Source organism: Mytilus californianus, unplaced genomic scaffold, assembly GCF_021869535.1.
Source record: "Mytilus californianus isolate M0D057914Y unplaced genomic scaffold, xbMytCali1.0.p SCAF_7, whole genome shotgun sequence".
Lineage (NCBI taxonomy): Eukaryota > Metazoa > Mollusca > Bivalvia > Mytilida > Mytilidae > Mytilus > Mytilus californianus.
Window position 1 is genome coordinate 84,736,287 of NW_026262723.1, and position 25,742 is coordinate 84,762,028.

Below are 25,742 nucleotides of genomic sequence, written 5' to 3' on the forward strand. Positions count from 1 at the left end.
TACATTTGGTCTGAAACAATCTAATGGCATCTTATTGGAGTAAGTGCCCCTGAAATGTCCAATTACAAGGTTAATTGATTATTACTTCAACTTGGTTCATTATAAAGCCATATGACCTTGAAAAATGACAACCGGAAGTGACCTTGAGAAAACCGGAAGTAGCCATTCTTGCACTTTCTTCATGAAAAAGTACTCGGAATCCATATATTTTGTAATTTTAATACATTAACTTATCACTGAAGACTAGAAATGACTTTCGATAAACCGGAAGTGGTCAATTATCTCCTGGTTTACAAGCAAAAGTATATAGAAATTATATATTTTTGGAATCAGTGTGAAAGAAACTATTATATGAGACCGAAAGTGACATTTACTTCACCGGAAGTAGCTAATTATCTCCCTTATTTCACTCAGAAGTATATAGAAACCACTTATTTATCGCATCAGTATGAAGAAACTGATGATAAGATGCCAATTCTAACTTTGAGTAAACACGAACTAGCTTCTTTTCAATAAATTTAAAAATTGCTGTGGAAAGACCTTGGTTTTTAATTTTATTATATAGTGTTTAAAAAGCCATTTTTGAAGATTTTATGCAATCCTTGTTATTTTTTCTCAGTATTTGAAAGAAAAAACGGTCAATGTTAAATACATGAAAAATCTAGAGAGAAACATTTCCCGCCAAATTTTCAATGGCTTGTATCTCGAAAACAAGCACACGGACCCTTCATTTTTTTCTGCTTTTTTAGTTCCTTTATGTATATACTATCATTTTATAACAGTCTTATAAAAAGCTTGTTATTTTTAAACAGAGTAGCGAACATCCTTAACCAAATTGACAACACCATTGAAAGTATCACATTTATTGTACATCTGCAGACAGCTAACAACATCCGGTTTTACAAGTATAGCTAATTACCAAAAAGGTTAAATACCAGAATGAATAAGAAAGTACCAAATGAATATTCATTGATATTACATATAGGCCTAGATATGTTGTTTTCAATAAACCATAAAGTCATACTTAAACAAACTTTTGGGGTTTTTTTTTCTTATATTTGATACTTACTTACGGTATAAATCCAAACATTTTTCTTTTCTTTACATTTAATACATTTTTTTTGTGCTACAATATACGTTTTAAAATTTTATATGTAAGTCATTTTATCTATGATAAACGGACCCAAGCAATAAGTTCGTAACAAATCCAGTCCACAACTGACAATTAGACGGAGAACTTTGTCAATTTGATAATTTTTTTTCAATTAAAAAAAATACTGTTCATTTGTGCTATATTTATTTTTTTTTTCTGTCTAAAATATAATACGTTTTAATAATTCACCATTTTATAGTGTTTCCTTGTAATGACATTTCCGTTTTCGGGTATTTATTCTTAATGAGAAGTTGACCTGTTAAGCTATGATACGCTTGGTGCATTTGAGTTACACTTTTTCTTTTTGTAGTAAAAGAAGACTCATCAGCTGTTGAGTTAATAAGTTTAGGAATGTCTATGAGCCAGAAATCAACCCGGTCTTTGTACATGTCTTTGTCAGATGATATGGTAACATCCAAAATCTGATAAGCTTTGTTACTTTGTGTATATTGCGACCAGCTTGGAAGTTTTTCGTCATTCGGATCTCTGAAAAAAAGAAGATAAAACGGTTATTGACACTCTAAGGTTGCGTTAAAATTTATTGCTATTGGCATGAATACTTTTTATTATATTTCTTGAACTGCACTCGAAAATATAATTGCGTATTTTCGTTTAGAATTTCCATTGCTGCATGAAATTTTTGTCAGCAAACAAAACAACTTATAACTGACATGCATAAGTAAGAGTGTAATGGGAAAAAAATAAGAATAAAAAAAAATATGTAAAAACCTCTCAAATGAATACTTTATCTTTAGAGGGTCGGGGTGGAGATGAGTACTAGAACATTCTTTCATTAAGTGAAATATTTCATATCTCTAACATCACAAGACTTCATATATCTTGTGCTGGAGTGTTACTCAACAGCATCTAAACTTATTGAATGTAAATCAACAAAAAGACGCCTGATTTCATGATCAGTTAAGAAAATGAATAAAAAATGTGTAGTGTGGTATACAATAAACCCTGTTTACATTAAAACATATATCTTCTACACACATGTTAAAGGGAGAATTTCAGTTGTAGACATATTTAACTTAATCTCATTTTCCAGTGCCAACTCAAAGGGCTAAACTGGACCCCTGTTGTGTTCACTTATCGCTACACTTCGGTGCGAAGCTTTAGATGGAATGGCGGACCAGTTTATTCAAAGGGCAAGGTGCTTTGATTGCCATATTCGAACTAATTTCTCACTGAAATCTGATTTTTTAATTCAAGATTTCCATTTAACATCTTTTTTAAAGGTGGTAATGCAGAATAAAAAAAACCCAGGTATTTGACGATCATTGGGTAGTTGGGACGTCATCAAAAAGACCCCCACCCCCATATATTGAAATCTCGAGTTTCAATTAAAAGATTAAAACCCACTAAATTAGATTATGTGTCCTTAAATGGAAAATTTGTACTTTTCTTTTTGTATATTCAAATACGCTAAAATTTATACAAGAAGGATGTATTTTATTTTAACTTGATCTGCAAAACAAAGATTTTGGTTTATTCTGATACCAAATTGTCTTCTTTCTAAAGATTTATACCTACCCGTATTTTGCAAAGTTGGTCCAGTATTTCATCACAATTAAGCTTAATGTTAAATCTTCAGATTTGTTTGACAGGAAATTATAAAATGGAAAGAGTAATGGTATTTCTGATGCATGACTTGCTCCTTCAAACCACAATGGTACTCTTTTGCTGAGGATAGTTCTTTTGGCACTTAAATATTGAAATGTCTTTGATGATGGAGTTCCTTCAGAATGAAAATTTAACGTTTCAACCGTTTTACTGTAGAAATAAATATCCCCATAATAATAAATGCTGTTCATACTGTGGTAAAGTCCTAAGGAATAACCATATTTTTGACAAACAGCAGGTGCAATTTTAGTGTTGTTGTTGTAGTCGTCCAAAGCCATTGTTGTTGCTAAGTGGTCACACAATACAGACCGAGGAATACCGAGATCTATGTTAAATCGATATGCTGTCTGTAATCTTGTCAACGGATTACCCAGAAGTAAGGAGCCTTCAGAATTAACGTTACCAATAATCATGTCTAGAGAACGGAAAAAATTGTAGGCTTCGGATGACCGGTTCTTCAGAAGTAATTTTGGGTGGTCCATTAACAAATCTCGATCTACCCTTGGCGCAAACACGAGAAAATCGTGAGGGTCTTTAATTGGTAAATTGTACAGGTAATTATATGCATTTTGGATATCAAAGGCCGATTTATTTTTCAGACATTTTATTTCTTGAGACTGCTGGGCAGACGTACACTTTAAAACGTTTATAATCCTTGTTGTGTAATATGTTATATTATATTCGGTTGCGACAAAGGAAGTGGAGACTCCGCTTTGTGCAATCACGCGGTTAAATAAACCTTTATTCTGTGGAATCAAGCTGTGCAAAGAGACACTAAAACCGCCGGCCGATTCTCCAAATATAGTTATGTTACTGGTATCTCCTCCAAACGCTTCTATGTTGTCTTTAACCCATTCAATAGCCATTTTCTGGTCCCAAAGTCCATAATTTCCGACAGCATTTTCGTTCCCGGTACTTAGAAATCCAAATACACCAAGACGGTAATTCACGGTGACTATGATTACGTCACCAACTGATGCCATGTATGCACCATTATATAACATTCCTGTGCCAGAAATATACGATCCTCCATGAATCCAAATCATTACAGCCTTTTTGGCAGCGGACGAGGATTTACTGGTTGGGACGTAGATGTTAAGAAATAAACAATCTTCTGATATGGTATTGTTAGGAATGAATTCACTAACTATTTTGGAAGGTTGTCCCTGAATACAAGCACTTCCAAAATATGTAGCATTCAATGTTTGATTCCAGGAACCAAACGCAACAGGTTTTTGAAATCTTAGATCTCCCACCGGTGGTTTTGCAAATGGAATACGCCTGAATTCATTGTAAGTGTAGTTTTGAGGACCAATAACCTTAAACTGTTGCAAGCCAGTTATTTTTCCTATTGGGGTATCTACGGTAATCGTGTTCTGACAAACTGCAAGCGACACAGACAGAACAAAAATGAGTAACTGCAGCATACTGATTTTTATTTCTGAAATACAAATAATTTAAAATATAAAGGATTATAGCGTCTCTTTATTAGTGAAAAATATGTTTGTTGTTCAATCATCAGCATCAGTTTTATGGCCGCTTGTGTCAATCAGGATCAATGGTCATTTCCTTTAAATCTACGAGGGCAATTGTGCTTCTATGAAGTTTTTATCGTCTTTTTTAAAAGTTTTTTTAATATCTATTTTTATATCTTTCTCGAAATCTAAATTTGGGTCACCTTCATTATGTACTCTCGAAACAAACTTTTGGGCCATCTTCATTAAATTCTCTCGAAACCAACTTTTGTGTCACCTTAATTAGGTACCTTTGTAACCAACATTTCGGTCAACTTCCTTAAGAACTTTCGAAACCAAAATTTGGGTCACGTTTGTTAGGCACTCTCGAAACAAACATGTTGGTCACCTTCATAAGGTACTCCCGAAACCTAAATTTGGTTCACCTTCATTATGTTCTCTTGATATCAACATTTTGGTCACCTTCACTAGGTACCTTTAACACCAACATTTCGGTCACCTTCATTGGGTACTCTCGAAACCAACATTTGGACCACCGTCATTAAGTACTCTCGAAACCAACATTTGGGTCACCTTCATAAGGTACTCTCGAAACCTAAATTTGGGATTTGAGTCGCCTTCATTATTTACTCTCGAAACCAACATTTTGGTCAACTTCATTAAGTACTCTCGAAATCAACATTTGGGCCACCTTCATTAGGTACTCTCGAAACAAAAATTGGGTCACCTTCATTAGGTACTCTCGAAACAAACATTTGGGTCATCTTCATTAGGTACTCTCAAAACCAAAATTTAGGTCACCTTCATTAGATCATACATTTGAAACCAAAATTTGGGTCACTTTCATTATATACCCTCGAAACCAACATTTGGAAAGTTAAACTTAAAACGTTGGAGACCATTGAAGGCAGAAGGTCCTAAACAGACAAGTAACACTTTGCTTTGGTGCCATATTTTTATGATTTTATAGTTGCATAGTTTTTTTAAATTGTAAATTTGAATACAAAATGTACATGTGTCATTTGAATCACGCCCATATCAAAGAACTAATTACTGCGCGGAGGGTATATCAAAAAGACGATATTCCAGTTATTATTAAGCGTAAGTCTGTTGCTGTCTGTATATATTTTTTGTTTTTCGTTCATTGTTTTGTACATGAATCAAGTCGTTAGTTTTTTCGTTTGAATTGATAGAGATACATTTGTGATTTTGGGACCATTTATAGCTTACTTTGCGTTATGAGTTTTGTTCATTGTTGAAGGCCGTACGGTGACCTATAGTACTTTCTACATCATTTGGTTTTTCGTAGAGAGTTGTTTCATTGGCATTTATACTACATCCCTGTTATTTTTATATATAATATGAATAATGCTTAATTTCGGACTTTTCAGAAGTATTCAATATTTTTTTCAACTTTATACATAGTTTTCAAATGTTTTCATCAATACGTAAACATTGTTTAAGGATTGCTGCCATGTACTTTTCTTCTTACATATTGCATTGGGCCCGCTCTTTTTGTATGGAGCTACATATATATCAAAATCCTGGATCCGCACCTGCCCTATTTATGTGCAAATCAGTAAACAAAAACAAAACAAAAAAATTAATATACAACGACAACGATAACCACAGAATTACAGGCTACTGAATACATATAATTAAAGCATAACTATATAGTATTGCTCTACATCTATATGATCATTAACGGTCCTACAGTCTGTCGATACTTAAATTTGACGTCTTTTAAACACTAAATCCATTGACTGTGTACTAATTGATATTTTAGTCTTGGAGACATGTTTTTTTAATCTAGTTGTTATTGGCTTTGAACTAGCTTTAAGAAAATACGAGTACTCGGTGCTTTTTGTCTAAAATATTTTTATAAGTTGTTTTTTGTGTGCTAATAATGACTCAAGCCTTTTCAAACTGATTTATGAGTTTTGTATTATTTTGTGCTGTTACACCATTGTCCCATGTTCTAGAGGGTTGTGCACCCGCAAACATGTCACAAGTTTTCCCGCAACATTCTATATGTACCTGTCCCAAGTCAGTAGCCTGTAATTCAGTGGTTGTTGTATGTAGTATATCGTATTTGGGTTTTTTTCGTGTATTGTTCTGTACATAAATTCAGCCTTTAGTTTTCTCGTTTGAATCATGTAGGGGCCTTTTATAGCTTGCATGAATTTTGTTTAATGTTGAAGACTGTACTATGCTGATATATAATTGATTCAACGTCATTTGGTCTCTGGTGGAAAGTTGTTTCATTGGCAATTAAACCACATCTTCTTATTTTTATTCTGACTTTTGACATACAGAATGTGCACATGGTGGATGGTGCACATGTTTGTGAGTGCTTAATCCGTCCCTAAACTGGGACAGCGATGTAACAGCACAACGGAATAGCTAACTTTAAAAACTCGTTGGAAATGGCATGACTCACCAGATCGGCACGAAGAATAAATAAAACTAACATAAACACTAAGAACCAATCTAAGAGTATCCGCAGTTACTGAAAGCTAGAATAAAGCCAATAACAACTATGTGTGCATTTCCATGTAGATCTAGTTGTATCTTGATGAAATAATAACAATGATAGTATTTTCCCGCGGTTCGTATAGTAAAGCGGGAAAATATCGTATTGTCGTTACGTTTTCATAAATATTCATAAGGCATAACAAAATTGACCAATCAGGAAGTCGAATTTTGTATTACTATATATTTGGTGTTTTTCAAGCGCTTCACTTTCTAGCCGTCGTTCAACATAGTAAGCTCCTTTTTATAATTGCTAATTGCAATTAAACTTGATTTTCTGATTTTCTATTTATATACGTATTTGTTAATTAAAGGTGTGGTCCGTTCGTCGGGCTGTCGGCAAATTTACATTTGTGTTTTAGTTATATTTAGTTATGTTGTCTCATTGGCACTCATACCACATCTTCTTATATCTATGAAGTATAGGTAATACTAGGATAATAATAATTATAATCAGAACGAATAAGACAGCTCGCAACCAAATACTAATAACATAAAACATACAACAAAATTATAATCAGCACGAATAAGACAGCTCGCAACCAAATACTAATAACATAAAACATACAACAAATTTTATAACAATCATGTTTTACTATTTAAAAATAAGGAACTTAAGACTTTATACCATTGATTTGTTGGATCAAGAAAACATGGTAAAAAATTACAGAAAAGAGAATTTTAGGAAACAACCATTTGGAATTGTTTCTTACATTCAGCAATGATAGGACGTAATTTGCAGTTGACATATTCGTTTTCCGTGCGTCCATTGTAATATAGACGAATTATATTTATATATACACAAAGCGTGTGTTTCAGCTACATGAGTCCAAAATGTCTGGAAGCTTAAACATTTGGTTGCATAAAACAGTCTTAACCCTCCGAGTCCCAAGCGGACATATATGTCCTCCTCCGGCCGAGTCCCAAGCGGACATATATATGTCCATGTCACCTTGCATGTTATGAAATATAATTGAGTAAAACTCTGTAAATGACCGACAGAGCTTATAAGTATGTACTCATTTTAAAACTGTGTTCTTCGCAAACATTTTATACATATTTTCATGCAGATCTATGAAGGCAATGGATCAAAAAGCCCGTCAATATTTTGAAAAATATTGTTACATTTCTCCATTTAGCTTTCATTTTCTTTATCGGAGTTTACTTCTTATAATCTGTGAAGTAATTTATTCTCAAACTGGTAAACTATAGGATTTTGATTTTATTAACAACAGATTCGATATTTGCATTTGAATATTTTTCGGGATAATGTTTAAGTTAGCAAAATACACTTACCTACTGTCAGTGACTAATTGCTTTAGTGATACAACTATGATCGCTGATAATAAAAGATAATGTGACGAATTAGGACATAGAAATGAAGATATGGGGATGATAGTCACAAGTCAAAATCGAATGAACTATACAGTAATACTATAAAGGCTTACATGGCATCTCTACAAATTGTCATAAAAACAAAAATTCACTGCCAACACTGATCAATCAACTTAAGAAGGAAGTAACAATGATATCTCGTAAAAATCCATATTTGCAATTCTTTTTGTTTTTTTCTGAAAGGTGGTTTTGCATTTATTGATTGTTTACCATGCTCGTGTGGGTCAACATATGTAGTTGTTATTGAACTTGATAAAGGGGTTGGAAGGCTTTAAGAGCTGGAAAAAATCAAATTAGAAAATAACCATAAAATAAATCAAGGATCTAAAATCGAGATAAAAATAAGTTAACAAAATATTGCACAGAAAACTGCATCTACTGAGCTGTATGAATATAAAAATAAGGAGATGTGTTATGATTGCCAATGAGACAACTTTCCACCAGAGAACAAATGACATAGAAGTTTTTAACTATATGTCACCGTACAGCCTTCAACAATGAACAAAATCCACACCGCATAGTCAGCATAAAAGGCCTCGAAATGACAAATGTAAAACGATTCAAACGAGAAAACTAGCGGCCTGATTTATGAACAAAACAATGAACGAAAAACGAATATGATATACGACAACAAACGACAACCACTGAATTACATGCACCTGACTTGGGACATGCACATACAGAATGTGGGTTAAACTAGTTTGTTGTCGCCAAACTTACCACCTAACCTGGGACAGTGGTGTAACAGTACAAACTATAAAGAACAAACTATAAAAATCAGTTGAAAATCTATTTAAACCTGCAGGTGAACTCAAGTGCTCTGGAAAGTAAATCACTTCTTGTTTGACTGAAATGACATTCATCTTGTTACTCCTGCTTAATCTGGTGATAGGTACCATTTTTTGCGTTACTCCTGCTTAATCCATTGATAGGTACTATTTTTTTCTTTTATCTCTACACATAAGATATGACAGCATTTGAAGCAACCTTTACTATTGTTGGATACGACATGCTTACAAATTGGAAAGTCTACAGTCGGGAACTATAAAATAGTTATCTAATTGCTTGTTTCTACAAAAACTAGAAGTGTGAAAGAAGAAGTATGAGCAGTTGAGCGTGAAACATTTAGCCAAAAAATCGAAAAGATGGAAATTACAAATGTCTTATAAGATTCAGCATAAATAATCTCCGGATTATCTTTGTAATCTTATTCCGCCTTATGTATAGTGAACAGCTGTGTGTCCTTTAAGAAACTGTATTGTTCCTTCTGCATATTCTCGCTTATATTCAATAGAATCTGTTATACCATAGACTACTTCGTATATGACTGTGGAATGAGATTGACATTTTCTTACCGTTTCATATTTAGCATATTTCATCTCAAATTTAAGAGCCGATGAAAAAGGGCTAATACTTAAAATAATACCGTAACTTAGTACTTTGAACTTAGACTATGTATCGAGGAAACCTTATTTATTATTCTTCTTCGTTTAAGATGCTCCTCGTCTCACCATGACTTGTTTATATTGTAATCCAATTTATTTCTTACCCATCTTGTCAGTATGAAGGTACCAATAAGAATGTACACTTCTTTTTTATTGCACGTTATGTACACACCGAAGAGAAATTCTGAAAATAGTTACGGATATCTGATAATCTTAACCTCTCATATGAGCAAAGCGTCCAGATATTTAAGAAGTCTCAGTCTGAGAAATGTCTTGTTATATAATACTTAATAGTTTATTTTTCAGTCCATACAGAGCATCATCATCGTGACCAATTACATCGTCAGCATTTTTAATGATTAAGCATTTTTCACTGGACTCATAAAATACTGATAAATATTGTATATTTACATGCCCGTATTTACATTGTATTATATAGTGACATTTAAGATTCTTTTTGTTACTGATAAATTATTGAATCAGGGATTTCATTTACACAAATTATTTAAAACCTTTACTAAATTCTTTCATAGATACATCAGTTTTGTTTGAAAATGTTGATGTACCTGTAGAAACTCGAGTGTATCATCAGCCAAGTAGTTAAGCATTTCTGTGTTGACATTAATTATACGGAGTATATATCTCCCAATTGATAAGATATTCCCGGGCTTATATTTCTTATCATGATTTCCATGTTAGAGGGTTGCTGCTCACAAGGAAGCTATCAAACCAAGAGTTCCAAATGGTGAAGTTGAAATCATCCATTCGTAAATTTTATGGACGCCATCACGAGTTGGTTGACCGTTATGGAATATCCGTTTCACAGATGATAGCGGATATGATTCTAATGTCGTAACTACAATCCTGACCCCTTTTCACGAATGTGACCTACCAAATTATACTTATTACCGGGTTTGAACTAACATAAGCAACACGACGGGTGCCACATGTGGAGCAGGATCTGCTTATCCTTCTGGAGCACCTGTGATCATCCCTAGTTTTTAGTGCATGGGGTTCGTGTTGCTTTGTATTTAGTTATCTGTGTTGTGTTTTGTGTACTATTGTTTGTCTGTTTGTCTTTTTCTATTTTAGCCATGGCGTTGTCAGTTTATTTTCGACTTAAGAGTTTGAATGTCTATCTGGTATCTGTCGCCTCCCTTTATCATTGATATGGTCATAGTTATAAATTGACTGTTTACAAAACTACCCCACGAATAAATTACCTTATCCATATTTAGCAATACCTTTCGAAATTTTGTTCCGCAATGCTCTTCAACTTCGTACTTTATTTGGCGTTTCAACTTTTTTATTCGAGCGCCAGTGGTGAGTATTTTGTAGATGAAACGCGCCTCTGGCGTACAAAATCGTATTGTTATGCCTCCGCAACTGAAAGTTGGAAGGGGGGGGGGGGGGGGCATATTGTTTAACCCCTGTCCGTCCGTCGGTCCCATTATGGGTATATTGCTATTCCAGATAACTCCTCCTACAGTTTGAATGCTAGGAAGTTTTCACTTTGCTGGCTGTTTGTACATATATTGAAGGTGTGCATGTGGTCAGGGTTTTGATTTTTATTGATATTTGCTCTTTTGGGAGATAGTTGAACTTTGTCATTTTTGGAGTATATACTTGCATAAGAGGTGCATAGCGTTTCCGGGTAACTCCTCCTACAGTGAACCATAGGCCTATGTGCTCCCATGTTCAACTTTGTGTATCTTAAAATAACACTTTGCATCTGCGGGTCATCATTTGTGTCTCCCAGACACAATAATATCACAAAGAAAGTCGTCCTACATTGACTTTGTGATAACACAGTTACTTCAGAGCGGAGTGAGGGGGCTTCACTTTGTCTAGTTTTTTTTATAGCAAACATGATATCACATCCTTATTTTTAAGGTGATGTTGGTGATATAGCTTATTAATTTATACACGATCCACGTAATCTTATTGATCCTTAGAAAAAAACTTATTCTTAAAAGTTACCAGTTTATATCCTGTGTTTTTATCTTTTAATATAGTCTTTATCGGTACTGGCATTGATATTGTTATTTAATGCGCAGATAAATACTATTGTTATTTAATGCACAGGTAAATACAATTGTTATTTAATGCACTTAATATGGTCCTACTATACACCCTGTCGATACTTATATTTTGAAACTGCACAAAGGCATGCTGTAATCAGACTGTTCATGCATTCTTTATACTAAATCCGTTGGATGTGTACAGATTGATATTTTGGTCCGGGAAAACATCATTTATTTATTTGATTTAGTTGCCATTCGCTTTGAAATTTCATAAAGCAGATTTCATCTCAAGGAGATAGGGTTAATTTCACATTATTTATTTCACACCAGATCATCAAATCATAAACGCCTGAAAATATTCAAAACAAATGGTCAAATAAATTACGAAGGTGGAGAGCATTAAATACCAAACTAAATATTCCAAAAACAAAACTAAATATTCAAAATCTAAAATCATGATTCCAAAAACCAAAACTAATATTCGTAAAACAAAACCAAATATTTAAAAAACTAAGATTCCAGAAAGGTAAAACAAAAAGTAAAATCTTGAATATCAATCTATGTGTATACGGGTCGAAAACACAAGCATTTTTGATGATTTTATGAACAGGAAACTTAAAGGAAAAGTGTGAATCGCATAGGCAGTTTACACACTGGTCCAACTTAAGAGCAAGAGGTTTTTACAACTTGTTGTTTTCATTTGTTTACCCTTGTATTTATATTTACTTAATTTGTACTTTATCGAAACAGTGTATGATATATACTGTATGTACTATCAACTACAAACATTTTTTTGTTGGCGTCTTTGACAAATTTACTACTAGTATCAACTACAAATCTTTTTTGTTGGAGTCATTATCAAATTTACTATCAACTTCAACAACTTTTTTTGTTGGCGTCTTTGTTAGATTTATGTGTATGTATGTTTGAATTTTTTAGACAGTTGTGTTATATGTCTGTGATTTTTGGCTGCTGGATCCCAATTATAGTCACATTAACCTATTGTATATGTTTGAGTTACTCACCCAATTTTGTAAATGTAACGGAACTGTAAACAACTGTCATACAAGTTGGAGATTTAGCTAGTTATAAACCAGGTTTAACCCAACATTTTCTTCGGAAATGCATGCACCAAGTCAGGAATTTGACAGTCATTTTGCATTCATTCGTTGGTTGATTTTGTCAGTGTTTATGGACTTTCCCTTTCTAAATTTACATTGGAGTGTTGTGAATCCTATCTTAATGATATGAAACTTATAAATTTGCCGCGTCCGAGTAAGCTCTGCTATTAAAACAAATGTAGCCGTGAGTGTGAGTTGGAATGGGGTAACCTACATAACGATTATCGATAATATTTGTTTTTAGTAACGTTATTTATTTTATTTTACTCTATTTGACGCAAATGGTAACTGACTGAAATACAATTTAAAGAAATTCAATGACAAAAAATAAATAAAAAAAAAATCAAGTGACATTCACCGTACTAACCGTTACGAACGCAAAAAAAGTACGACGAGAAAGACTTTTACAACCCTCTTCACTATCAAAATCTGCCGCGCTCTATACCAATTCGCGGTATATATTTATTATTAAAGGTGAATACATTATATCATAAAGAAATATTTTTGAAACCCAAGGATTTCATAATCAGGATGTAAAAACTAATTTCATACACTAATTGAATTTTGGACACTTATTGTTCTCTGATTGAAATGCAATGGATATTTTCTTTGTGGTAATGCAAACATAACTACATTAGTATACGGAAAAGTATGTACTATGAAGCTGAGACGGGAAATCAAGTAATTTGATTGGACGAGGAGTTGTAAATATCTGCTAAAATTAAAAAGGGTTAGGTTGATTGTCCTACAAATGTAGATAGCATGCAATATTTTTTGTATTGAATTTCATGCACACAACAGTCCACCAACAGTGGTAATTACCTAGAAAATGAAAGTAGAACTTTTCAAATTTGGTGCGTTCAAACCGCTCTTCCGAATCTTCATAAGGAACGCTCAAACCCAGAACATTGAAAGCAAAGGATGCATTAATACCAGGATACATAAGGAGACATTTGACCAAAACGGACCTAAATAGAATAACTAAATTCATCTAAGGACAATTTGGCCTGTTGGAGTAGGAACCTTATTATTTAATCACTTCCAAATTTATCAACAGAGAATTTAAGAAACTTAGGATATAAATCATGTCAGTACAGTAGTATTGACTACTGAGCTGGTGATAACCTTGGGACTAACAGTCCACCCGCAGCGTAATTAACCCAGTGCTACACAATAAGACTTCATTAAGTTAAATGATACAGGGTAAAGACAAAATGTTTTATTCAGGACTTATATAACAGAACTATCTGGATTATTAACATAATACCCTGTATCAGACTGAATCTAATCATAACCGATGAATTCACCGGTGCGATGGTTGTTGTAGTATCTAATTTTGGAAGAACAAGTGGTTGTTTTGTAGTTTTTGGTGGTCGTTTTGTTGTTGTTCTTGTTCTTGTAGCTTTTAAAGATTGTGCTGTCGTCTTTTCTGTTTGTACTACTGAATCGGTTGGTAACGGTGAAACATTTCTATATTCTTCATCAAGCCAGTAAAACACCCTGTCCTCGAAAAGACGAGAACCTGTTATTGGCTGTAGCTTCATCTGAATATATTCTTCATCGTCTGCAGTATATAATGGCCATAATTGTGCATTAGAATTTGGGTTTCTGAAAAATGAAAACAAATTGACTAAAACCAAATTTATAAGCCTAAGCAAACATTCATATTACTTGGTACAAGTGTTTTATTTAAGCACACGACAAATTAAATAGTACTGCATTAACTTGATCGGTATGGATTTTTCCTCATTGTTGAAGGCCGTGCGGTTGCCTATAATTGCTTACATCCACTTCATTTGAACGTTGGTGGATAGCTGTCTTATTGGCAATCATATCACATCTCCTTATTTTTATATGGTCTATTTTCAATTATTTTACAATAAAATCCTGGATCTTTTTTCTTGATAATTATATAGCATGCACTATTAACAGCAATACTAATGGTATTACAACTGTATCTTCCTATTACTCTATTATTTAATACTAAAGTTAGTTTAGATTAACTGCTCAGATAAACATTAAACAACTATAGTATGAGATTTTCCTCTATGTTCTTTGAGTGGTCCCGGTGGATGTATTGATTAGTCGATAGCATCACGACATCCAAACTCAAGAAGGATTGTGGATTAGGTATACGACGGATTACACGTGATGCCATTTGGGCAGTGTTAGCACAAATTCTTCACAATCGTACAGTGTTAAGGTCAAACTTGATTTTAAAATGCTACCTGATTAAGTGTCCATAAGGAAATGGTGTTTGGAATAATGGATTTCTATGGAAAACGCACAAATAAGAATAAGTAAAATATGTTCCACTCTTTTTGAAACTGGATATATTACTTTAGTAATTGTGTACGCTCACAAAGTACTTTAACGGTTCAGCTGGCTTTTATTTCAACAACAAAAATTATTAATGCGCAGTAGTCTATACGAGAGAAAAAACTAAATGCAAAGAACATTTTGCCAGCAATTACATAATGAATTTTAATGAATCATTACATAAATGCAACGGTTAATATCTTTCTTTATCGCCAATAATTTAGAATGGACTTTTGTCATCTGAAATAATACTCATTCATCACAACTTTACTCTCGTGGACGACATTTCTAACTCGTTCTGTGATTAGAAAGGAAATACTACGTGAAAATACTCACCCCGTTTTGATGAAGTTACTGTAAAATTGTATAGTAGATTCTGCAAATGCTATAAGATCTTCGGATATCGCATTTGGATCAATCATTTGATAGGATTTAATTCCTAGTAAATATATAAGAGCATCATTTTGAACAGTTCCGTTCATCCAGGTCAAACTTCTTAGTATATCATCCAGTGGCGATCTTTGAGACCAAAGGCAAAGATAATTATTTCTGTCGAGATGATAGTCTGCATGATCGAAGATCAAATCCGAAACTGGTACATAATTATAGAAATCTCCAATTAATCTTAGAACATTACGGCTTTGCTCTGTTTCGTCACTAGAGGTGTATCGATTACATATATTATTTATCATCTCCTTTTTCTTTTCTGCTGGCAAGTAAGAGTCAGCAATGGTTGGGACAACAAGATCGCAAAGAACGGATCTCGGAATGTTCTTATTTATGTCAAAATTGTGATTTGTTTGATAAGGAATTAGTTGTTCGTAAACATTGAGTGCATGTTCGTTTTCAGATACTGTTGCCAATAGATCAACGGGTATGAGCTCTGTAAAGTATAGGTCTTTGATAAAATCGTTATCAAAAACTGGTCGAAAATCAAATTCAAGTTTCAATTTAGAAAACTCATTAGCGGAAGCCACTGCTCTTTTTGTCTCGCTTATTAATTCTGTTTCAGTTTTAGAAATTAAACAGTCATAAATTTCCTGTGATTGCAACATCAATTTTGAATTGCTTGGGCATAACCCACTTGTTAGGGTTCTCGCAATTTGCATAATGAAGTAAAAGTTTTCCCCGACGACATTTCCATTCAAATGAGAAACATCGGAATAAATCAAAAGTCTTTGAAAATTTCCGTCATTTGATTGATGATGTGCTTGTAGAGTGGCAGATATTGCACCGGCACCGAAACCTGCAAGTGTGATTCGATAAGAATCACCCCCAAAGGCATCTATATTTGCTTTTATCCATTCTATTGCCATTTTCTGGTCCCATAATCCAAAATTTCCAGGAATAACAGAATCGCCAGTTGAAAGGAATCCAAACACACCTAATCGATACGCAACAACTACATTAATCACATCGCCGTACATAACTAAATCTGACGTAGGTAAAAGTCCTCTCTGACCAAACTCAAAGTTGTCTCCAGCAAACCAAATAACTACCGCTTTCTTCTTGAGCACTTTTGTGTTTGATACCGGAACAAATATATCCAGTAAAAGACAGTCTTCACTGACATCTGTACTTGGAAGAAAGCCGGCTAACTCTTGAATTATAGGTTGGCTGCATATTTTGCCTCCTTGTTGTGTGCAGTCTTTTGTACCTTCCCAAGATTTTACCGGTGTTGGTTTTTTGAATCGTTCTGGTGGTTCAGCATAAGGAATTCCATAGAAACTTTGAAGAAACATGTCATTAAAAGACGTGGACACTCCTTTTATACTCCCCGTTGTTGTTGTAACAACCACAGTATTCGTGTTTTGTTGACTTTTGGACAACATTGGATACAACACAACCAAAAACACAACTCGTGAAAACATCTGTAATACATTTAATTACAATTATTTCAATTGCAGTTGAGAAACAAATAACAATGAAGTACTTTTATATGTATTGCAGAAAATATATATGTATATATATAATGCCTAGGTCACACATTCACGGATTACCTCGCCGGTTCCTATACGGATTAAATCTCACAGATGATCCCAGAAATGCAGTTTCCGTAGTCCGATGCGGATCCGATACGGATACAAAACGGTGTGACTACGGGTTTTGACTTATCTACCAAGGGTAATGTAGGAAAGGGTTCATTTGGCGACATGAGTGATACGGATTCTTACGGTACGACACGGTTTAATACGGAAATGACACGGTTTAATAAGCAACGACACGTGCCGGGGCGTATGTACTGCGGATAAACAGCGGTTTGCTACGGTATAAGTAAGGGTTAGTACGAATGAGAACGGTCTGATACGGAATAGTTCGAACCGCCACATTTTCTAAGCCGTTAATCATTTCTAATTAAGCTTTAGATTTATCATTTCTTTTAGGCAGTGAATCTATGATTTTTTTTTTGTTTTGTTTTATTAAGTTATTTATCGGTCTGTACCAGATGGTGTTCTTTGTAATCCTCGGACCAACGACATGTAGCAGTTCTTGAAACATATTTGGGTCTATTCTTACATTGTTCTTAAATGTAGCTGGCTTTTACGCACAAAGTTCAGCCATGAGAGCCTCATACTGGCTATGAATAGGTCTTCGGAGAAGCCAGTCCCTAGTCCACCATCTCTTCTTCCTCCGGTCACCTTTACGTCTGTCATCAAGTAGCTTGACCACTGCCCTGGCATTTTGTGCCATATCAATATCCAATTCCAGCCAATTAATTGCAAGCATCAGTTGTTGATTGTTCATGTTGGGTAATGTTAGGTATACCTCTACAAGACAAAGACTACGCTGTACCCTATAAGTAGGGAGTATTTATACAGAAGCTTGATATCAGTTTGTCGTGGACCGAAATATTCCGTATTTTGTCGTCTTGTAACCGTAGAAAATCTTCGGGCCTACGAATAAGTACGGATTAATATGGTTTTAATAGGGACTAAAACGGATCAGTACGTTCTAATACGGTTTAGTAAGGATATACTACGGTTGTTTGATCCGTGGTCAAATTTTGCGCATGTTCAAAAATTGTCACGGATATATACAAGTACTACTACTATGACTACGGCTACAATACGGAAATCTACGGACCAATACAGATTGCCACGAATTTTTTGCTTCGTGTTGAAGGCTTCACTGTAACTTTGAGATGAAAAACAGCAATTAAAGCGCTGATCCTTTGTTTTTTGTATTTTTTTTGTTGTGCATGTACTGTTTTTGTGTCATGGATGGGTACCCCATATCCTTTGTTTTTCTATGGTATGATTAGACGCGTTTAATCTAATGATGACCATTAACTTTGTTATGATGTAGTATGTAGCACTTAAAAGCCAGAAGAAAATTGCCGCTTGCTTATTTACTAATTTGGATAGTTATTTCATTAATGTTAAAAACGTCAGCTATTCATGTCACAAAAAATGGTACCACTTCTGTTGAACTATTTGTGAATAAGCACAATACCTAAACTGGCCACCACCTGATTGACGCTCAAAAGCGAAACAACAGCAGGGTTCCAGTTTACACAATACCGTCCTCCTTTTCTAGATTTTGTGGCATCACCTGATTCTTAAAAATGTTATTAGTAATGCTATCATACAATATGTTCTATTTTCGGTTAATGAACAGGGGCAAATAAGCGGGCAGGGTTTCGAGTCTCTTTATTTTCATATTTTAATTTGTTTCCTTTATCTTAGTCCCTTTGACAAAATTATCCTTTTTTTCCAAACTTTGCAAAAAAGTTTTTTTAAGATAGGAAAAAAATGCAATCTAACCTCTTCGATTTTATGTCTAGTACTGTGTAGTAGAAAATAACTTTGCTTTTGAAACCCATCTCTTTATCGGTAATAGGGAACAGATGCAATTACTCACAAAATTAAGAATCGGTGATCACCCACTTAAAATTGAAAATGGTCGTATTTGGGCCAAGAAGCCAAAAACTACATTTGTAAAATATGTAAAACAGATGCAGAGGGCGAGCTCCATTCTTTTTAATAAATGTCAAGGGTATAGTGTAGAGCGAGATAAATATTATTTAAAAATATGCTAAAAAATTATTTTTAAAATTTTTTAAAATTGTCAGTTAAGAATAAATGTATTTGGATGATGTCATAGGAGGATAAATCTGCCATCACGAATATTTTCCAGGCTCCTTTTAAATTATATAAATAAAGAACGGAAATATTTGAAATAATATCAAACAAAGATTATATTTATTTTATATTGAATATACATGTATACATATATATGATACGATGTTCCAGGGCTTGCATTTCCTATCATGATTTCCCAGAAATAGGGCTACTGCTTACAAAGAGGCTATTGACCAAGAATTCCAAGTGCGTCCCTTCGAAAATTTTACGAACGCCATAACGAGTTGGTTGACCGTTATGGAATATCTGTTTCTCAAATGACGACAGATATGTTCCAATTGTCTTTACCACAATTTCGTCCTCTTTTCCTCGAATGTGATCTACCAAATTGTACCTATCCCCTGGTTTGTACTTAGATAATCCCGCAAACATTTTTAACCCCGCCATATTCTGTATGTGCCTGTACTAAGTCAGGAGCCTGTAATTCAAAGGTTGTCGTTTGTTGTTGTATCTCATTTTTGTTTTTCGTTCATTGTTTTGTTCATAACTCAGGCCGTTATTTTTTTCGTTTGAATTGTTTTACATTTGTCATTTCGGTACCTTTTATAGCTGACAATGCGGTATGTGTTTTGCTCATTGTTGAAGACCGTTCGGTGACCTATAGTTGTTATCTTCTATGTCATTCGGTCTCCGGCGGAGAGTTTTTTCATTGGCATTCATACCACATCTTCTTATTTTCATATATCATGCACAAACATTTTTTTCAAAAGTTTAAAAATATGAAGCATACATAGTTATGGAACTATTTACTTACCTTCGTGTTTTGAATGAACTCAATTGAAATGTCACCCGAACATTGAATTTTTATCCCATTTTGATAACCGTACCGCATGAAGGCATAACAATAACGACCAGCATGACTGAAGTTTATCCAAGGCTTAAATTTACATTGTTAGGGTACTGGTTTATATGTATTCTTCTCACTAAAACATTGAAACATTACTAAATTAAAGTTACACTAGTACACAGTGCTTAAAAGTAGGACAAAAGAACATTAGTTGAGAGGACGGGTATATAGCGTTTGGTTCAACAAACAAGAAAAGCCCACCCTTACAATATTTAGTGGACGGCACATGACACTGAAACTTTCTTGGATGTAGTAACCAAAAAATAAACAAAGAATTAACCAAATCAAATCGAACAACAAAACTATTTTGATATCAAAAATATAAAGCAATCAAAGTTACAATTAAAAAAGTGTCATTTCATTCAAAATTTTATTTATATTTAAGACCATATCCATGTCTAGAATATTTAAGCCGTCAGTAGCATTCGAGCTAAAAATCTGGTGTTTGCTTTCAGTGTATATAACAACTGGATTACTGTTATAAACACAATAACTAGCAATTGTTTTCGATTCTGTAGATCTTGTATCATTGTATTTCTACTGCTGTAAATCCGATCAGCCACTATATCAATTTATTGTTAAATACTGTTTGTTTGGGGGGGGGGGGGGGGGTGATACCCTAAAACACCATCTTACAAGAAAAAGAGGCTGTAGTCAATACTGTGAAAAAAAATCTAAGATGCAAGATCATTATCATGCCCCTCCCCCTTTTCCCCCAAACAAATTGTCAATACCTTAGTATGGATGTGTTTCACAACAAAGATACAGTAAAATGGTTCTTAAAAATTATTTTCATGAAACCGTTGTTGGGATATTTTAGAGTCTGTAAATACAAAGCATATTTTTTCAATAAAAAATCATAAAACTGAAATGTCAGGTGTAAAAACATTGAAAATTGTATAACGATCATTTAAAAATAGCTGCATTCAAAAAATTGTTCGCATAATTTAACATTTTCTGATGTATACAAAGTTTAGAGTTTCTAATATTTCGAAAATAACTTTTATTGTAAAAACTGTTATTTGGCCCATACCTAGCAGAAAGGTCGAGAAGAGGCTTTCTTTTCATTTACTTAGTTCTGTGGCATTTGTAACCCGTTCCATTAAAGGCCAGTCCCCTTTTCGTCATTGCATTGAGACGTTACTAACTTTACCATATAATGTAGATGAAAGGAGATATGGGGTACACGTCAATGAGACATCACCCCAACGACAAAAATAACCAAATAACATCTAGAGGGCAATATAGTCTTAATGTTTACTTATTTAGTGTTAGTTAGTGTCATAGATCAAATTTATTCGTTCACTTGTTTTTGTTAATATGTCTTTTCATTGAGTTAAGCCATTGCAATTGATATTTTATAGTTTGTCTTTCTATGTTGTGTTGTAACACTATTGTTTCAGGTTAGGGTGAAGGTTGGCGCCTATTAAAACGTTTAAACCCGCTGCATTTGTTTGCACCTGTCCTAAGTCAGGAATCTGATATTCAGTGGTTGTCGTTTGTTGATGTGGTTCATAAGTGTTTCTCGTTTTTCGTTTTTTATATAGATTATACCGTTGGTTTTCCTGTTTGAATGGTTTTACACTAGTCATTTTTGGGGCCCTTCATAGCTTGCTGTTCGGTGTGAGCCAAGGCTCCGTGTTGAAGGCCGCGTACTTTGACCTATAATGGTTTACTTTTACAAATTATGACTTGGATGGAGAGTTGTCTCATTGGCACTCATACCACATCTTCTTATATCTATTTAACAATTGTCAGGTGTCTATACAACATGTCAAATTCTAAATCATCGACATGCTATCGATATTATTCGCATGTTATATAAGCCACTGGACGTTAAACACCAATCTATCCATCCATTCATTTATCAATTCAAAGCCCCATTAAGTTTTATGTATTTCACCTACGTCGCCAACGGCGTCAGAAAGCAGGTCTAATAAACGCTCGATTAAGTCCGTTCGAAAGATCTTAGGTAGAAAACTATCTTCGAAGTATTCTTGACTTCCATTAAAAGGAATGATTTTATATTTGATCTGCAGCTTGATAGTGTTGCATTATAGCGTGTAAGCAATTTTCTACGGAAGCCGATAAGGGTCATTCAAAAAAATTAATTTATGTCGTAATTACGACATAGTATGTCGTAATAACGACATCGCTATGTCGTAATAACGACATAGTATGTGGAAATAACGACATCGCTATGTCGTAATATTATAACGACATATTATGTGGAAATAACGACATCCTTATGTCGTAATAACGACATAAGGATGTCGTTATAACGACATCTATATCGTAATTACGACATCGCTATATCATCTATAACGACAACCTTGGAATTGCTACTTTGTGAGCATCGACACACTATGGGAAACAACATTTGCATCTTTATTTTAAGAACCACTTATCAGAATTGAATCAAACTTGATATACGTGTGCACTATAAGATCCTATTCAAGTGTTGCTTCTTAGTTACCCATTGATTAAAACACATGACCGCCAAGGGACTTTGAAAAAATCAATGTTCAAAATCTCCTTCTCAAGATCGCTGAAATGACTGAGTTTAAACTTAGTACAAATATACAATGTGTACCTAGTATCCAGGTCCTTAAAAAGAGTTTTTACGTTTGAGCTGATCCGAAGTTAAAAATGGCCACCAGTGAGGGCAAAGTTTGTATCAAAACCCTATCGTAAACATATTCATTTTTGAGAATGAAAACCACTGAATTTAATCAAGCTTAATTAATATTAACGTAAGTTACTCCATATGTCTGCACATAATAGAACTTTATTTCATGATCAAGTCTAATGGCACCCATTGAAATGGTGAACGATTCAGGCTCCTTGGAGCCTCTATTTATATTTGGCATGTATGTAGATCACATCAAGAAGATGTGTTTAGTACCCGAAGGACTATGTGTGATATAGCAATCGCTTGTCGTCCGTCGTCGTCTGTAGTTACCGTTAAACTTTTATTAAAGATTACAAAAATCACAAAATGTTGATAAAAGTTTAGCCGCCGTCGCCGAAAATTCTAAATTCTAAATTCCTTTGTTTTGTTATTTTTGACGTTCATCGCAGGCGAGGCAAAAAATCTGTTATTTCGCTATGTGGTCTATTTGTATAGTATTGTGGAAATAATTGCATAAAGTTCGAGATTGCATGTGAGTTACGTAAGCGCGTAACTGTTTTTTATATCCTGTGGGGTTTGTCGTTGATGAAATATGTTCGTTGTTGTTCTGCAGTTTACATGTTTTGCGACTATCACTACACTGTAGTATATTATTTGTTTGTGCGTTTCTCTGTGATGAATATTCTTGCGTGTGTTTGATCTGTATTTCTGTCACGTAGTGTTATCATTTCAGCGACATTTTTAACATTGTCATAAAGCGGGAGGTTTGGCTAGCCATTTAACCATGTTCAACCCACCATTTGTTCTTAAAATGTCCTGTACCAATTCAGGAGTATGACAGTTGTTATCAAATAGTTCGTTCTATGTATGTTAAGGGTTTATTTTTGTTCGCTTTAGTGTTCCTGTTGTTCGTTTATTTTCCTCTTACAGTTGATATGTTTCCCTCGGTTTTAGTTTGTAACCCGGATTTGTTTTCTCTCAATCGATTTATGACCTTTGAACACCGGTATACTACTGTTGCCTTTATTTAGTAACAGTGTCCATGCTGTTGGTTGCCGGTCAAAATCGACGGACTTCAAGTGATGACAATACATGTAGCTATCCCAAAAAATGTTTTAGAGAACACGACTCAGGTATGGGTCAAACTGATCTTTCTGAAATTTTCGGCATAGGTCCATTTTGTCATGATGAACCCTCAACAGATTTGAGATAAATGTAACGATATTCGAGACATTATCAAAAAACTAATGTGTGACCATTATGTCCTATTTTTTTCAAGTTAATAACAGCGGCTGTGTTTTTAAGGAGTCGAAAATCAAAGCACGCCTTTTGTGAAGGAAACATTTAACAAGGAAAATCAAACTAACTTTTAAAGAATTTTGCACATTAGTTACAAAGGAGATTTTTAAAACACGCTTACGACAGACGACGACGGACAATAAACGATACGAGTACGAGACACAACTTCCTTAGGTGATAGGTGAAGGTCAGGGGATTCATAAGCCTCGATTATTAGGGGTCCAAAGTTTAACATAAGCCCCAATGGAAAAAGCTTTGAAAATCTTCTCCTTAAGAACTACCAGGCCATATTGGATCAATCTTAGAGAATGGATGATCCTTATATGATGAGGATTAAATATAAAAAAAGAAGATGTGGTATGATTGCCACAAGAAACCAAATGACACAGAAATTAACAACTATAGGTCACCGTACAGCCTTCAAAAATGAGCAAAGCCCATACCACATAGTCAGCTATAAAAGGCTCCGAATAACAAATGTAAAACAGTTCAAACGAGAAAACTAACGGCCTAATTTATGTAAAAAAAAAACGAAAAACAAATATGTAACACATCAACAAGCAACAGTCACTGAATTACAGGCTCCTGACTTGGGACAGGCACACACATACAGAATGTGGCGGGGTTAAACATGTTTACGGGATCTTAACACTCCCCCTAAGTTTGTAGGAATAGTTGACCTGGGGAACATTGGTTTAAAGAACTTTGGGTCCAAAGTTTAATACAGGCTTCAATGGGGAGGACGCTGTAAGAATATCATTAAGAACTAACAGTAGCAATGCAGTTTTAATTTGCACCAAGCATCAGTAGGCCATTAAGATGCAATTGTGTACAAATGAAGGTACATAGGTCCATGGGTCTGAGCACTAGGAGTCCAAAGTTTAACATAGTCTTTATTTATAAAAGCTTAAAATTCATCTTCTTCAGAATCTGCAATGGAAATGCAGTCATATTTTACACGAACCTGTACATGCCAAACATAACTAGAGGCTCCAAGGAGCCTGAATCGCTCCCCTGTTCAACTGGGTCTCATTTGACTTGATTATAAAATAAAGTTCTAGTATGTGCAAGTAAATAACTTTAATTAAGCTTGATTGCATTTAGTGTTCATTATTCTCCAAAAAAAGATGAATTTGTTTACGCTACAAACTTTGCCCTCACTGACGACCATGTTGAATTGTCTATCGCCTTAAAAAGTGACAACGCTAAGGTTGTCGTAATTATGACATAGCGATCAGGAGCCTGTAATTCAGTGGTTGTCGTTTGTTGCTGTGTTACATATTTGTTTTTTTTTTTCATTTTTTGTACATTAATAAAGCCGTTAGTTTTCTCGTTTGAATTAAATTGTTTAACATTTGTCATTTCGGGGCCTTTTATAGCTGACTATGCGGGGGCTTTGCTCATTATTTAAGGCATTATGATGACCTATAGTTGTTAATTTCTGTGTCATTTAGTCTCTTGGTAATCATAATACATACTCTTTGCTTATATATATAGCGATGTCGTTATAACGACATAAGGATGTCGTTATTACGACATAGTGATGTCGTTATTACGACATGCTATGTCGAAATTACGACATAGTTATGTCATTATTACGACATGCTATGTCGTAATTACGACATAAATTACTAGTATTTTTTTCGAATGACCCTTATCGGCTTCCGTAATTTTCAAATCCGTCGTGCAACTACTTCTTGTTTGCTGATAGTTTAAAATTTTATAACACTCC

General features: G+C 34.3%; 3 protein-coding genes across 3 annotated transcripts in view; all 3 read right to left on the minus strand.

The window, feature by feature from the left end:
- The window catches only part of LOC127707717 (RNA polymerase I-specific transcription initiation factor RRN3-like), a 214,645-nt gene that overhangs the window by 145,925 nt on the left and 42,978 nt on the right, over window positions 1–25,742 (minus strand). The gene's annotated exons all lie outside the window — the stretch shown is intronic.
- On the minus strand, window positions 848–4,206 carry LOC127709545 (fatty acyl-CoA hydrolase precursor, medium chain-like). The gene is made up of 2 exons (XM_052215150.1): window positions 2,690–4,206; window positions 848–1,639 (listed from the first exon to the last, which is right to left on the minus strand). Exons 1-2 carry the CDS (start codon window positions 4,204–4,206, stop codon window positions 1,339–1,341), a joined length of 1,818 nt encoding a protein of 605 aa, XP_052071110.1. The 3' UTR covers window positions 848–1,338.
- LOC127707713 (bile salt-activated lipase-like) lies at window positions 13,976–20,041 on the minus strand. Its single transcript, XM_052212407.1, has 3 exons — window positions 19,987–20,041; window positions 15,427–16,961; window positions 13,976–14,379 (listed from the first exon to the last, which is right to left on the minus strand). Exons 2-3 carry the CDS (start codon window positions 16,959–16,961, stop codon window positions 13,995–13,997), a joined length of 1,920 nt encoding a protein of 639 aa, XP_052068367.1. The 5' UTR covers window positions 19,987–20,041; the 3' UTR covers window positions 13,976–13,994.

Excerpts from the sequence above, each read along its gene's own strand:
- LOC127709545 (XM_052215150.1), bottom strand. The coding sequence starts at position 4,206 with ATGCTGCAGTTACTCATTTTTGTTCTGTCTGTGTCGCTTGCAGTTTGT. Across the intron at positions 1,640-2,689 it reads ACCAACTTTGCAAAATACGG|AGATCCGAATGACGAAAAAC; the intron begins GTAGGTATAAAT and ends TCTTTTTTTCAG.
- LOC127707713 (XM_052212407.1), bottom strand. The coding sequence starts at position 16,961 with ATGTTTTCACGAGTTGTGTTTTTGGTTGTGTTGTATCCAATGTTGTCC. Across the intron at positions 14,380-15,426 it reads AGTAACTTCATCAAAACGGG|AAACCCAAATTCTAATGCAC; the intron begins GTGAGTATTTTC and ends TTCATTTTTCAG.